This window comes from Octodon degus, unplaced genomic scaffold, assembly GCF_000260255.1.
Source record: "Octodon degus isolate 3935 unplaced genomic scaffold, OctDeg1.0 scaffold00012, whole genome shotgun sequence".
In the NCBI taxonomy this organism is placed as follows: Eukaryota; Metazoa; Chordata; class Mammalia; order Rodentia; family Octodontidae; genus Octodon; species Octodon degus.
In genome coordinates this window covers 20,211,617-20,224,581 of record NW_004524588.1, presented here as the reverse complement: position 1 = coordinate 20,224,581, position 12,965 = coordinate 20,211,617, and the positions used below count along the sequence as shown (strand labels likewise).

Below are 12,965 nucleotides of genomic sequence, written 5' to 3'. Positions count from 1 at the left end.
TAGATTAACTAAAAATCTTGAATGTTGGTATGTCCTTATATTTCACTTATAAACACTTTATCTTATGTTTCCTTTTACTATGCCAATCTTCCTGTCTGTCTTTCCTGGTAAAGACAATATCAAGCTAATTTAAAGTAGAAAAAGAATGAGGATTTATTTACAATGATTTAGGAAACATTTGTTTATTCAACAGAAAGTAATTGAGTAATGTCAAGCATAATGCGTAGAGATTAGAAACTCTTGGTATCTAACAAAGGGAAACATCACAGAAACAGATATTCATAATATAACAGGATGAAAGCATATTGCTGTTTTTTAGAAGTTAAAAAAGATCATATTTGATTTTGAATTGAATGCATGTATAAAAGTTTAGCATCCCAGAAATTTTTCAATTTTTCTTAGCTTTGGTTTTATATTGCTTTTATGAAAAACTTAAACATAAGAGAAAAAATGAATAGTATGTCTTAAAAGTATCTAATTATTAATCTGATCTCAGTTTATGGTCAGCACTTGGAGTTGAGCAAAATGCATCGACAGGGAGATTTAGCTCTAGTTTTCTCAACTTTTTCTCTTCTGATTCTGTAAGGAAGAAAGTTGGGGGAACAGAGATTAATGAGGAAATGCTGCAGATGAGTAGGATTCTCTGGTGGCCTCAGGGAAAGGCCATTCCCACCACCCCCAGTCTGACTAACCCACCTCCTGAGCACCAAACTAAGTCTTATGTACTAGGAGACAAAATAAATGCGTTGAATGATCCACTTTGGAGCATAAGTTTGTTATAACGATACAACAGTGGCCAACTCCATACATAATAGTTAGCTGTTTATGTTACACCGTAAGCACCTGAGCGTGCCTCATTTCTTACTGCCTCTTTGGAAGCAGGTACACTGTTAGCAGAGTGAGTGAGTGAATGCTAACGCATGTGCTTACTTACACACCCCTTTCTCCCTTTTAACGTCTTTTCAGTAGATGCGTCATGTCATTAATGTAAAAAACATACACATCTTAACAAACAGTGATCTCCAGTATAAGTACTTTGCAGTCATCTCCTTGTCTGCTGTGAGAAATTGGAATTAAGGGACGTAACAGTATATGGAATTTTTCTATGTGTAAATAGGGGTTTGACTGTAGTCCTGATGACAACAGGATAGGATTTAAACTACAAAGTAGATATTAGTGATTCAGTTAGACAATAAGCTGATTCTGGTGGAGGTCAAGTCCTTGATTTTGCTTCAAGAAATTTTTTGTGTTGAGATTTCTTTTCTTCTTTTCCTTTGTTTTCTCTGTTTCTATTCTGAGGTATCATATAATAGATACTCTAGCTAAGTCTGGAATTTTATTTACAGCTAGAACTTTATTTTCTTGTTCTGACTGAGCACATAAAAGAGCAAGTGTAGGTTGTGTCTTGGAACCCTAAATATGAGCTGACCAGGTGGACTCCTGTCCCCCCTTTTTTTGTGGATTTAGGACAGGGTCTACAGGGTCTCACTACACAGATCAGACTCATAGTGATCCTTCTGTTTTCAGCCTCCCAAGCACTGGGATTATAGGTGTGCGCCCCCACACCCAGTCTCAGTTGCTGTCTCATTGCGCCTTGGGGTGAGGCCAGCACAGCACACTAAGAATCCAGGCCTGGTCCCTGCATCTGCCTAAGCAGGTGCGTTGATCAGCTGAGCTGTCTGGGTGGCCCCAGCGTCACCCTTTAAAAGAGACCTGGAAAGGGCTGGGGAGATGGCTCGGTAGAATAAGCGCTTGCCTGGCAAGCACAAGGGCCTGAGTTCAATCCCTGGTTCCATAAGAGAGAGAAAGAGAGAGAGAGAGAGAGAGAGAGAGACAGACAGACCGACCGACCGACCGACCTGGAAACTGCTGTGTGAAGTGCCCTTTCTCACAGAATCTACCGTGCCACTCTGCAGCTCCTACTACAACTTGTAACCATTTTTTCTTCCGTGTTGATGTACTGTAAAGGTAGAGACTAAGTAAATCTACTTTGAAAATCACTACCACAGATCATCATGTATGAGTGGTTCTCAGTAAACATTTCTGAAGAGGAGAATCATTTTTCATCTGAACTCTCTTGGCATTTACCAGAGGCCTCAGAAATCTGTATATCAAAACCATGTGCATTGCTTGAGTCTGAAAGTTTTATTTAAAATTCTGCCTTGTGAGAAACCTCTAAGTTAATTTTCATTTAAGTGTGCTTTTTCTAGCGCACTTTTTCCCAGAGCCATCAACTTGAGCCCTTGTCTCTTGTTTCCTCTATTATTAGCAAGAAAAAATGGACAATTATTCTTTTTCAACTAGTATTTACTTTTCTTTTGTATTATTTTCAGGGTTAGGGCTGGCAAGATTGCTCCCAGGACTAAATGCCTTCTTAGACAAGTGCAGGGACTGGGGTTCGATCGCCGGCACCTCATGCTGTGCAGGTCCTGCCCCAGGCCACTGAGCCACCAGTGAGAGTGGGCGTGGTGCGCACGTCTGTAATCCCAGCACTGGGGAGGCTGAAAACGGGAGAATCGCTATGAGTCCGAGCTGCGTAGTGAGATCCTGTACCAAATGCATATATTTTTCAGGTTTAGGAAGCATCCTAAGATTCAAGCAAACAAACCTTGAATCTTAGGATGCTAGCATTTACGTTCAAAATATGTAAATTAATTTTTATGTATAATTGAATAAAATCCAGACTTTCTGCAGCTTAATGAGGTGGCTAAATTTAAAGGTTTAAATTTGAAAAGACACATGAATGTCAGTTGTCTGATTTTAAGCTTATGGTTAATATATCTATTTTTTGTCTGCCCATACTGTGGATTTTAATCAACAGAATGACTACGTGGTAGAAACAAGTTTGGTTGGGACTGTGATGAATGGATTGTCCCATCTGCATGGATGCAAAGATCATGACCAGTTTATTATTAATCTCATAAGGGGACTTGGCGGAAACCTGAATATGAAATCACGTGTGGAACTCACCAAGGAGGTAAGCGGCCTTCACGCCTGTGCAGGCGGTTCCTTCACTCTCCTGACCCTTCACTGCCAGGGTCAGTGGTTGTAGTTACAATGTATAGAACTTTTAACTTTGGAAATTGTATATTCAATGGAGCAAGACTGCTTTTTTGTATGTACATGTGTAGTTTTTCCTCTGATTTAATTTGTCTTTGGTCTAAGTTATGATTTTTGATGTTAATAACTTATGAAATAATGTTTCAATAGATTAAAATTTAGAACATAGAAGTATGTTAGATATTTGTGAAAATACCTAGCCATATGAATTCGTATGGTAATTTCATTCATTTTGAATCTTACAGTAATATATTTTCTAAAACCCTTTTTCTAAAAACAATTTTTATTTTTTATTTTCTGGTGGAACCGGGGATTGAACTCAGACCCTTGCGCTTGCCAGGAAAGCATTTATTCTACTGAGCCATTTCCCTGGTCCCTCTAAAATGTCTTTAAACAGAAAAGGTCTAGTAATTAACAATAGTGGGGTGGATAAATAATTAGTAAGCCTTTAATGTATTCAGAGGTTGTATTGCATGTGATTGGTATGCAGCTGAATTCCACACGGGAAGGGGTTTTCTGCCTGTCCCGCCCGAGTGGAATACCTGCCCGCACGCTGCTTTGCTTCGGTGTCAGCGCCGTGTCCCAGCTTCGCCTGCCTTCTTGCTGTGCTTGTCTGGCAGCAGCATGGGTTGCTTTCTTCTCGCCCTGTCTTCCTCCCCTTCCTGAACCTTCTGCTGCTTGGTGCTTCCCATGGTTACCACTGCATGCCTTTCAGTGTGCTTCTTTAAAATTCTCAGTAAAGGTGTTAGAAAGTGGCACCAGGGCAGACGCGGCTTTGATCTGCACCACAGCTTTGGCGTGAAGGGCTGCGCGGCCAGAGCACCGTGCAGTGGGCGGTACTGGACTCATCGGAGCTGAGCGGCTGGGAGTCCTGCCCTGCAGCTAGTGAGTTAGTGCTTTTGAGAGCTCAGTAGGAGTGGAAAAGAGATGTGCTTGGTGTATAGATACCCACCAGCCTGATTTCTCCTGTATATACTTTTATTTGCTTAAGTAATTATTTAGAGAAAAATGTTTAAGATGAACTATTACTGCAATTCTAGTTTGCTTATAAGTAGGTGTCATGTGTATGAGCTTTAAAAACAAAACTAAGATAATTCATATGCGGACATTTGCCGCGAAGAATTTAAAACATGACACACTGTGTTTGGAGCATATAAACACGCATTTGTCACAACCTTTTCCTCTCAGGTTTTCACCTGGGCACGCGAATCCCCCCCAGACGCCCACAGACCCCTGAACACCTACTATGACTCCACTCGAGGGCAGTTGGTGGCCTACGTGCTCAGGAAGCCAGAGAACCTGACTGCGGATGATTTCAGCAGCGGCCACATGCTGCCAGTCATTCAGACTCCCGATATGCAGCGAAGTCTCGATTACTTCAAGCCCTGGTTGAACTCCGACACCCAGCAGCCGTTTATTCTCATAGGCCCGGAAGGATGTGGCAAAGGGTAAGGGCAGCCACGACAGAAGGGCCCCTGGCATTTGTGCCTCTTCCTCGACGATTTTGTGAGCATTTATATTTTCTTCTTATTCTCACTACATGTAAAAATTATAACTTCTGAGAAGAATGTGTCCTGTTGTCTGCCACGTTATGTGGTTCTAGTAGAAAGAGCAACCGGAGGAGATGCTTGTAGAACATTATGCGCGCGCAGTCACAGTAAAAACACGTGCCTCCGAGACACCCATAAAATGCCATGCGCTTCAGTTGTAAATTCAGCTGTTTAATTTACCTTCTGGTTTAGCTTTTAATTTGGTGGGACTCACCTATCTTTAATGCCTACAGGATGAAATTTTTGGAAACAAAAAGTCATGAATTTTTATAGTTTTACCTAGGAAAACTTCAAATCTTTCCTTTAACTATGAGGAAGCAGAAATATCAAATTCCATGTATACTTTACCAAATGGAATTACTTTTGAGAACATTTTGGCTGAAAAGGGTCCCAAGAGTACTGTGAAGCATGTGCTTATATTTTTCCAATTTAAATATTAGAAAGTTACCTTGTTGCTATGGAAACCATATCCATGTTGGTCACATAATTTATGAAGTATTTCGAAGGTAAAAATTTCTTTTTTTATTATTGTATTTTTGTATTGAGGACAGGGTGTACAGTAGTGATCTTCCTGCTTACAGCCTCCTAAGTGCTGGGATTACAGGTGCGCGCCACCACGCCCAGTCTCAATCTCTGTCTCAGTGCGCCCTGGGGGTGGGGCCAGCAGGGCAGCCTGGGGATTGAACTCCTGGCCCCTTCTTCTACCTAAGCAGGCTCTTTAATGCACTGAGCTATTTGGCCAGCCACATTTTAAGGTAGAAACTTCCTACTGGATCTAGACACTCCTTTGCTGACTGTGATTCCGAGGCTGGTGCCCACATCTTCCGTAGGATGCTGCTCAGGCGTGCTTTCTCTCAGCTCCGGTCCACCCAGATCGCCACGCTGCACTGCAGTGCCCAGACAACCTCGCAGCATCTGCTGCAGAAGCTGAGCCAGACCTGCATGGTCATCAGCACGAACGCGGGCCGAGTGTACAGACCCAAGGACTGTGAGCGACTTGTGCTGTACTTAAAGGACATCAACCTCCCCAACCTTGACAAGTGGGGGACCAGCACCTTGGTAGCTTTCCTTCAGCAGGTGAGTCCTACTGCTTGAAGCATTCTGATAAATTTTGACACAATTTAGTTCCATTAATTTGTCATATATAGAGTTTTCTTCCTGTTGTGAGCCCAGGGTTCGTAGTATGTGTCATGAAATTAAAATTCCTGAAATATTTAAGTTCTGTTCTTGGTCACTTTTTTTAGTCTCCAAGTTAGAAGTTAGTATTACATCAAGATAATGTATACGGGGGAAGATAGAAACCCTACTCTGCGCCTGGCACCTGTCCTTTTTTCCTAAAATGAGGAGAGTGGAAGATGGAAATAGTGCTGGAATTGGGGAAGTTTTGATCTTTTTTTAGATACGCATTCCTCCACCAGCACTTGGGCTTACCCAGTCATGCCACTTTCTGGATCTTTACCTAGCAGTCTCTCCCGTTGCCTCTGGAAGGATTTAAAAGCATGCATTCTTATTCAGCATAGACGATTTCCCCATTTATTTAATTTATGTCAAATTTAAATATCTAAAATCTTAAAATTTATTATGTCTTTGTTTGGGTCCATTTTAGCCTTAACTAAGATACCAGAATATTTGTAGAAAAATATTTTCCTTGACTTCTGACACATTTTTTGGTAATTGCTACTGCAATATGTGGATTTTCATGTTTTCTTGAGAGAAAAACATTTTTAAAATGAGGACAGTTCAGTAAGCATAAATTTGAACTGTGTTATTTTCAATGGTATAAGAATTTAAAATATATTTCAATTTTAAACTCTATGTAGAAGAAATGGTTGCACTCATATGTAATTAAAATTTAGACATAATATGATTAGCAAAGTTAAAGTATAAAATATTTAAAATATATGTACTTTCCAACAGGTATTGACGTATCAAGGATTTTATGACGAAAATCTGGAATGGGTTGGTCTAGAAAATATTCAGATTGTCGCTTCTATGTCAGCTGGGGGGAGACTGGGAAGGCACAAGCTGACTACCCGTTTTACCTCAATTGTGCGGCTCTGTGCTGTAGAGTACGTATCTTAGTATTTAAACTTTTTTTTTTTTTTTTTTAACTTGGAGAGATACTGTGTAATTGTATCCCATTAAAGATTACCAGAACGTTTACGTATAGACAGTTAGCTTTTCTAACTAAGTAGTCAAGCACACCAGGTGTGGTGGCACATGGCGGCATTTGGAAGGCTAAAGCGGGAGGATTTCCACCAGTTTGAGGTCATCCTGTGCTCCATGGTGAGTTCAAAGCCAGCCTCAACTACATCAGAAGAGCCTGTCTCAGAAAGAAACAAAGAGTAAGATCTGATACATGTGTCCTGTTCTTCCCAAAATAGGCATAATTTAGGATGATAAAAACTTAATTAGAAATATATAAGGAAATAGAATACATCTCTCTTGTACAGTTTTTATTTTACAGTATTTATATCAGGAATCAAAATGATGAATTTTAATTTTTAAAAAAAATTTTGTAACATGCATAAAAACAAAATTGTATATATTAATGAGGACTATGTAATTTTGTTTGTTTGTTTAAGACAGGGCCTCACTATGTAGTTCAGGCTAGCAATTGCGGTGATCCTCCTGCCTCAGCCTCCTGAATGCTAGGATTACAGGCAAGCACCACCCTGTCTGGCACCATGTAATGTTTTAATACATATTTACATTGCTTGATGTTTAAATCAGGTTAAATATATCTGTCTCATCAAACATTTATCATTTCTTTATGGTGAAAACTTGGAAAGCCCTTTCTTCTAGCTTTCTGAAGGGCGCAGTGCACTCCTGCTGTGTAGTCTCCCGAGCATGCAGCACACACCAGAACTTCTTGCTGCTGTGTAGGGGAACCTAATCTCCGTGGACGTTCCCCCTCCCTCCGTCCCTCCCTCTCATCTCATCTCCCCAGACTCTGGGAGCTGCCATTCGACTCGCAGCCTCTTGGAGATCAGCTTTTTCATTTCCACGTATAAGAGAGATTGCAGTGTTTGTCTTTCTGTGCCTGATTTATTTCACTTAACATAATAATCTCGGGATCCGTCCATGTTGCGGTAACAGGATTTCTTTCTCCTTCATGGCTGAGTAGTGGTAGTCCCACGTGTATATGTAGCTTATTAGTCCTACTGTTTTAGTTCTGAGGCAGATTACTAGCCTGTCTAGTAGGCTTGTGGTAACTCAAAATACATCTTCTAAAGTAAAAGTTTTCTTTTGTTCCTTTCTAATTTTTTTGTGGAACTGGGGATTGAACTCAGGCCCTTGCGCTTGCCAGGGAGGTGCTTATTCTACTGAACCATCTCCCTGGCCCCCTAAAAATTGGTTTTTGAAACAGTTAGGTCTTTAATATTTTGTCAGACTCCTCCATGGTAGATACTCAGGGATCTGATTTGGTTGAGGTGAGAACAGGGAACATGAGTCTAGCCCTAGCCCCAAGCATGACTTGACCACTCCTGTAACTTAACATTACCATAATAATTTAGAATGTTGATTTTAGCTTTCTTTTTTGCTTATCTTTCCCTTTTTAGTTACCCAGAAAGAGAGCAATTACAAACAATTTATGGAGCATATTTGGAAGCAGTTCTACATAAAAATCTGAAGAATCATTCTATTTGGGGCTCTTCATCAAAAATTTATATCTTAGCAGGATCTATGGTACAGGTGTATGAACAGGTACATATCCATTTGTATTGTAGTTTTCACAGCTGTTGACATCATTGTCAAAGAACTGGCTTTAATGTTGACCAAGAGGCTTTGTTTTCTTGTTGTGTGTTCAGCTTTCCTGCACGAGAGTGAGCCTTTTCAGGGAAGGCACTATCTGCCTTGCATATGATTGTGTCCCAGGCACAGGCGCTGTTCAGTTATAATAAATATTTGTTGGATGAATGAATTATTGAGGAGTTATTCTGTTACCAGCTCATATTTAACATATTCAGGATGGAGTTTATCTTTTTCCAAGACCAGATCTTTTTTTTATTGTCAGTTTTTTTCTGCCAAGTGTCAAACTTGAGAGTAGCATTTGAAGTGTATTTCTTTCCTGCAATTGGCACAAAATGTCTAAAGTATCATTCCTCGATACATTAGGAAAGAAGACTTAAAAGTAGGCATAGAGGATGCAGAAGACATTACTAATACCTTTTCTTGAGTATGATAGTGCTAGGGATACAAAGATGAATGAGTTTCCCTTCTCTGAAAGTTCTGTCCAACGAAGTACTAAGGTATAGAACTAAACTATTAATACAATGTGGTAAAGGTAATAGAACATGCTCAGGTTCTAGAGATAGCACAGTGAACAGAGAGTGGGGGCTGTTGTTTCATGTGTAAAGTTGGTAAGGAGATACAGTTTCATTTGTGGTTAGAAAAAGGAATGAAATACAGTGATTAGAGATGAAAGATCTTTCTAGATTAAAGGAGCAGCATGTGTAACATTGGGGAGATGTTTGTGGAAGGTGCTTTTTAGAGTAAGTAGAAGTGGAGAAAGATACAAAGCAAGGAATTACTCTTTAGAAATGTCTCTATGTGTGTATGTGCATACACGCACATGTATGGGTACACATGGTGGGAGTTGACAGTAATTCACATGGTGAGTGACCGAGGTCAGAAGAGTAGTGGCTGTATCCATGCAGCTGAAGGACAGCCTTTTTTTGAGGACAGGCACTTTGATTTGTTCAGAAACTTATGGCATTTTAGTGAATGGGTCTATGAGCACCTTGGAACTGCAACCAGCCTTTCATAAAGGTTGCATTAGCATTCTTAAATTTCTTTACCTAGCCTACTTAAACTTTTTCTGTTTCATTTTTTTCTGCTATGGGCGACCTTTGCCAGTATGTTGCAACCTATGAACCACTCTTAGAATATTGTTTTAAAGAGCATAGGACCAAATATATAGGATAACATAACAAAAATCAATACTGTTAAAATTCAACCAGGAAGTAAAGATTAGCATTCCTGGCCGGTGTGGTAATGCACACCTGTCATCCCAGCACTCGGCAGGCAGGCAAGATCCTTGTGAATTCAAGGCCAGCCTGGAGTGCAGAATAGCAGTGCCTTATCTCAAAAAAAGAGAAAAAAAAAAAAGTTTAGCATTGCTGTGAGTTTACAGTAACAGAAAAATTTATAGGATGATTACATATCTAGGGAAGCAGACAGATTATTTACTGTGTTTTCTCTTTTAGGTGCGGGCCAAATTTACAGTTGATGAGTATAGTCACTATCTGTTTACTCCTTGCATTCTTACACAGTGGGTTCTTGGCTTATTCAGATACGACTTGGAAGGAGGTGAGTTTTGCTGTTATCTGTGTGTATGTGTGTGTGAGAGAGAGTCCATTTATGTCATATATGTATTTCTAATAGATAAATGAGCATTGTGAGAATAATTTATATTTTAAAAATTATACTAGAGGAGCCGGGGATATGGCTTAGTAGAATAAGCACTTCCCTGGCAAGCACAAGGGCCTGAGTTCAATTCCCAGTTCTGAAAAAAAAAAGAATACTAGTTATATTAAATTTAAATGTCAAAATACATTTCAGCATTACTATTAAGAGATACTATATTTCTTCACATAAACTGTTAGTATCGCTATTAGAACTTGATTTTAGAAAAAATTGAAATCATTCTTTGTAGAGAAATGGGTTTAATGTAGTTCTTGGAATTGATATTTTCAATGAATAAGTAGGGATGATAGCATTTAATGTAGTTTTTAAACAATTGCAAAGACGTACTAGTTCAGTAACAAATTTTAACCTTCTTTTCTTTTCTTCTGTTTATCTGGTGCAAAATTATGGTATGTAGATCTTTGCTTTTATTTGTCTTAAAATTATATTAAACCATTTTAAAACAATTTGGATTTTATTACACTTATTGAAAATTCTGCCTTTTTTAGGCTCCTCAAACCATCCGTTAGATTATGTGCTAGAAATTGTTGCGTATGAAGCACGGCGCTTATTTCGTGACAAAATTGTTGGTGCCAAGGAGCTTCATTTATTTGACAGCATCTTAGCGTCTGTGCTTCAAGGAGATTGGGGCTCAGATGTGACAGAGAATATGGCAGGTAATGTAAGAGTTTGTGTGAATGTGAATTATTCTGAGGACTTTAGCATTTTCCTTATCTGTAAAATAACTACATATCTCCAGGCAAATACAATCAGTGTTGATTTTTCCATAAAGGGAGCTTTCTTTGCTGGATTGGTTTTTTTCCCCCTAGATTTTCTCCAGATAAAATATAATGATATAATCATACTGTCTTATATTAGCAATGCAAAACTGATTTTTCCTAAAGAACTTTCACTACTTTTGAAAACAGCTATGCATTTATGGAATGTAAGAGTCATTAGGGAACTATATGTTAATGGTAGTGCTTGGTTAACACTAGTGGTCATTCCTTCCTTTTGCTGTTACTAGTCCTAGTGTCATTAGCCAAGGAGCTTCTAATGTATTTCCTAATAGCTTCATCCATTGTTGTACAAACTAAGTCTGACCCACCAAGTTTTCCCTCTCAAGGCAGCATTGTCGCCTTGGGAGTATTCTGCTTAATAGGCAATTTTCATTCTGAAAACTGCTGAGGGAGTGATGCGTCCTGGTGAGAGGGCCTTTGAGGAAAGAAAAGCACAGTAAAGAATTCTGTTCTCGTGAAATTGTTTTCAGCCTACAAAATGTATTTATTCTTTCTGAATATGAGGCAGGTTCCAAAATATTTCCAGTAACATGTTCTACATATTGTGCATGTCTAGATGTAATATAGGCTCTCGGCCAGAAGTATAAAAGCCAAAGAAAATCTCAAAAATTGAAAGTGGGAAGAATGTTCAGATGGGCAGGAGAAATTCTCTAAGGCTTGTCTGAGATTTGGAATTAGGAAATGAGTTGAAGAACCCAAGCCAGTATGAGATACCGAGAGAAGCCTGAAAGGGTTGAGAGGGCTTTGAGTACATAAGGCTTTGTATTCAGTACAGCCTGCAGTGGTGGTGAACCTGTGGCATATAGACGGTTTCTCTTTTAAGGCAAAGATGTTAATTTCTGAGTGATTTTTTTCTAAACTAAAACCTCTGTATTCAGGGTTAACTGCAGTGTTGACACTTTGTAGTAATTATGTGGATTTTGGTTGCAGTTTGGGCACTGGTCCCGAACGCTTCACCTTTCCTGGAGAGTTCTCATGGGAGGCCTGGGTTCCTAACTGGTGCCGTTTTTCCTCTATCTGAACTTGTGTCGGTGTAATCTCCTCTTGGAAGGAAACTGCTGTGTCCCCGGGGAGCTGAAGCTGATTTTACAGACTTCTGATTGAGCTCCTGAGTTGTCTGGAGTTTTGGTCTCTTTTCCCCCTTTATTTTCAGTACTTAAGATCACAACCTTATTTTTCCTTAGATGGTAACACAAACACTGCTATAGATGATTTTAAGAGAAGTTTGGATGCTTTTGGTTTTGTAATTAAAATTTTCTTTTATAATTTAGGCTCTTGATGTTATTAATAAACCTATATTCTTAAGGTGTTTTGCTTTATGTCCATTTTATATAAGATATTTTTAGTAGTTAAATCTCTGAGAGGTACTGGAGCAGGGAAATGGGGTGTGCGGAGTAGACAGAGAGGCTAGCGGGGAGTGTCAGGGTGCTGTTGTCTTTGGGGAGAATGCGTAGGGCTGCAGCCCGCCAGTTGTGGTCAGATTTGATGTGACTTAACTACCTGTCCCGATCTTCCCAGTGACGGTGTCTGTGGCTTCAATGTAATTTCTCCTTTTCTTTCTGAGGATAGTGTTATTTGGATTGATTAAAAGCACTTATTTAAAGCAATGTACCCAATGAGTCTTTCACTCCTGAGAATACATGTGAGCCAGAGCCTCCTTCATTTCTGCAGGCAGTTTCTACGTGACCTGGGGCGCTCGCCACCATGCAGGCGCAAGGCCAGGCCCAGGGCAGCCGCTGCCTCCGCATGGGAAGCCCCTCGGGAAGCTGAGCTCTGCGGATCTCAAGGACGTTATTAAAAAGGTATAATACGAGTTGCGAATTAGGGTTTAGATTTGGTTATGGTTGTAGTTACTTAAAATATGTTTATTGGAAACCTCTTGAGGGCACAGAGATGCAGATCACAGGATGGACAAAGGTACTTTTGTTCTTTTGGAATTGAGTCCATTGTGACAGCCATAACTGGAGCACAGGAACTTAGAGGGTGGTGTGTAAAATTGCAAAGATACATTTTAGAAGATGATACTTAATGAAAACGTTAATGAAGCCTACTGTTAATGGGACATTTCCTAAAGCAGTGATCATTAAGCTTTAGTGAGCATCAGAATCCTTAGAGACAGAAGAGCTGCCACCTCCTGGTTCCCCCC

The 12,965-nt window shown here is 39.8% G+C and overlaps 1 protein-coding gene across 1 annotated transcript in view; it reads left to right on the top strand.

The window, feature by feature from the left end:
• Window positions 1–12,965, top strand: part of Dync2h1 (dynein cytoplasmic 2 heavy chain 1) — a 298,798-nt gene that overhangs the window by 86,151 nt on the left and 199,682 nt on the right. Inside the window, exons 41-48 of the mRNA XM_023709480.1 lie at window positions 2,822–2,977; window positions 4,249–4,508; window positions 5,441–5,687; window positions 6,528–6,679; window positions 8,174–8,318; window positions 9,821–9,923; window positions 10,529–10,696; window positions 12,491–12,621. Of these exons, the coding sequence (XP_023565248.1) occupies window positions 2,822–2,977; window positions 4,249–4,508; window positions 5,441–5,687; window positions 6,528–6,679; window positions 8,174–8,318; window positions 9,821–9,923; window positions 10,529–10,696; window positions 12,491–12,621 (1,362 nt within the window). The remainder of the gene's footprint in view (window positions 1–2,821; window positions 2,978–4,248; window positions 4,509–5,440; window positions 5,688–6,527; window positions 6,680–8,173; window positions 8,319–9,820; window positions 9,924–10,528; window positions 10,697–12,490; window positions 12,622–12,965) is intronic.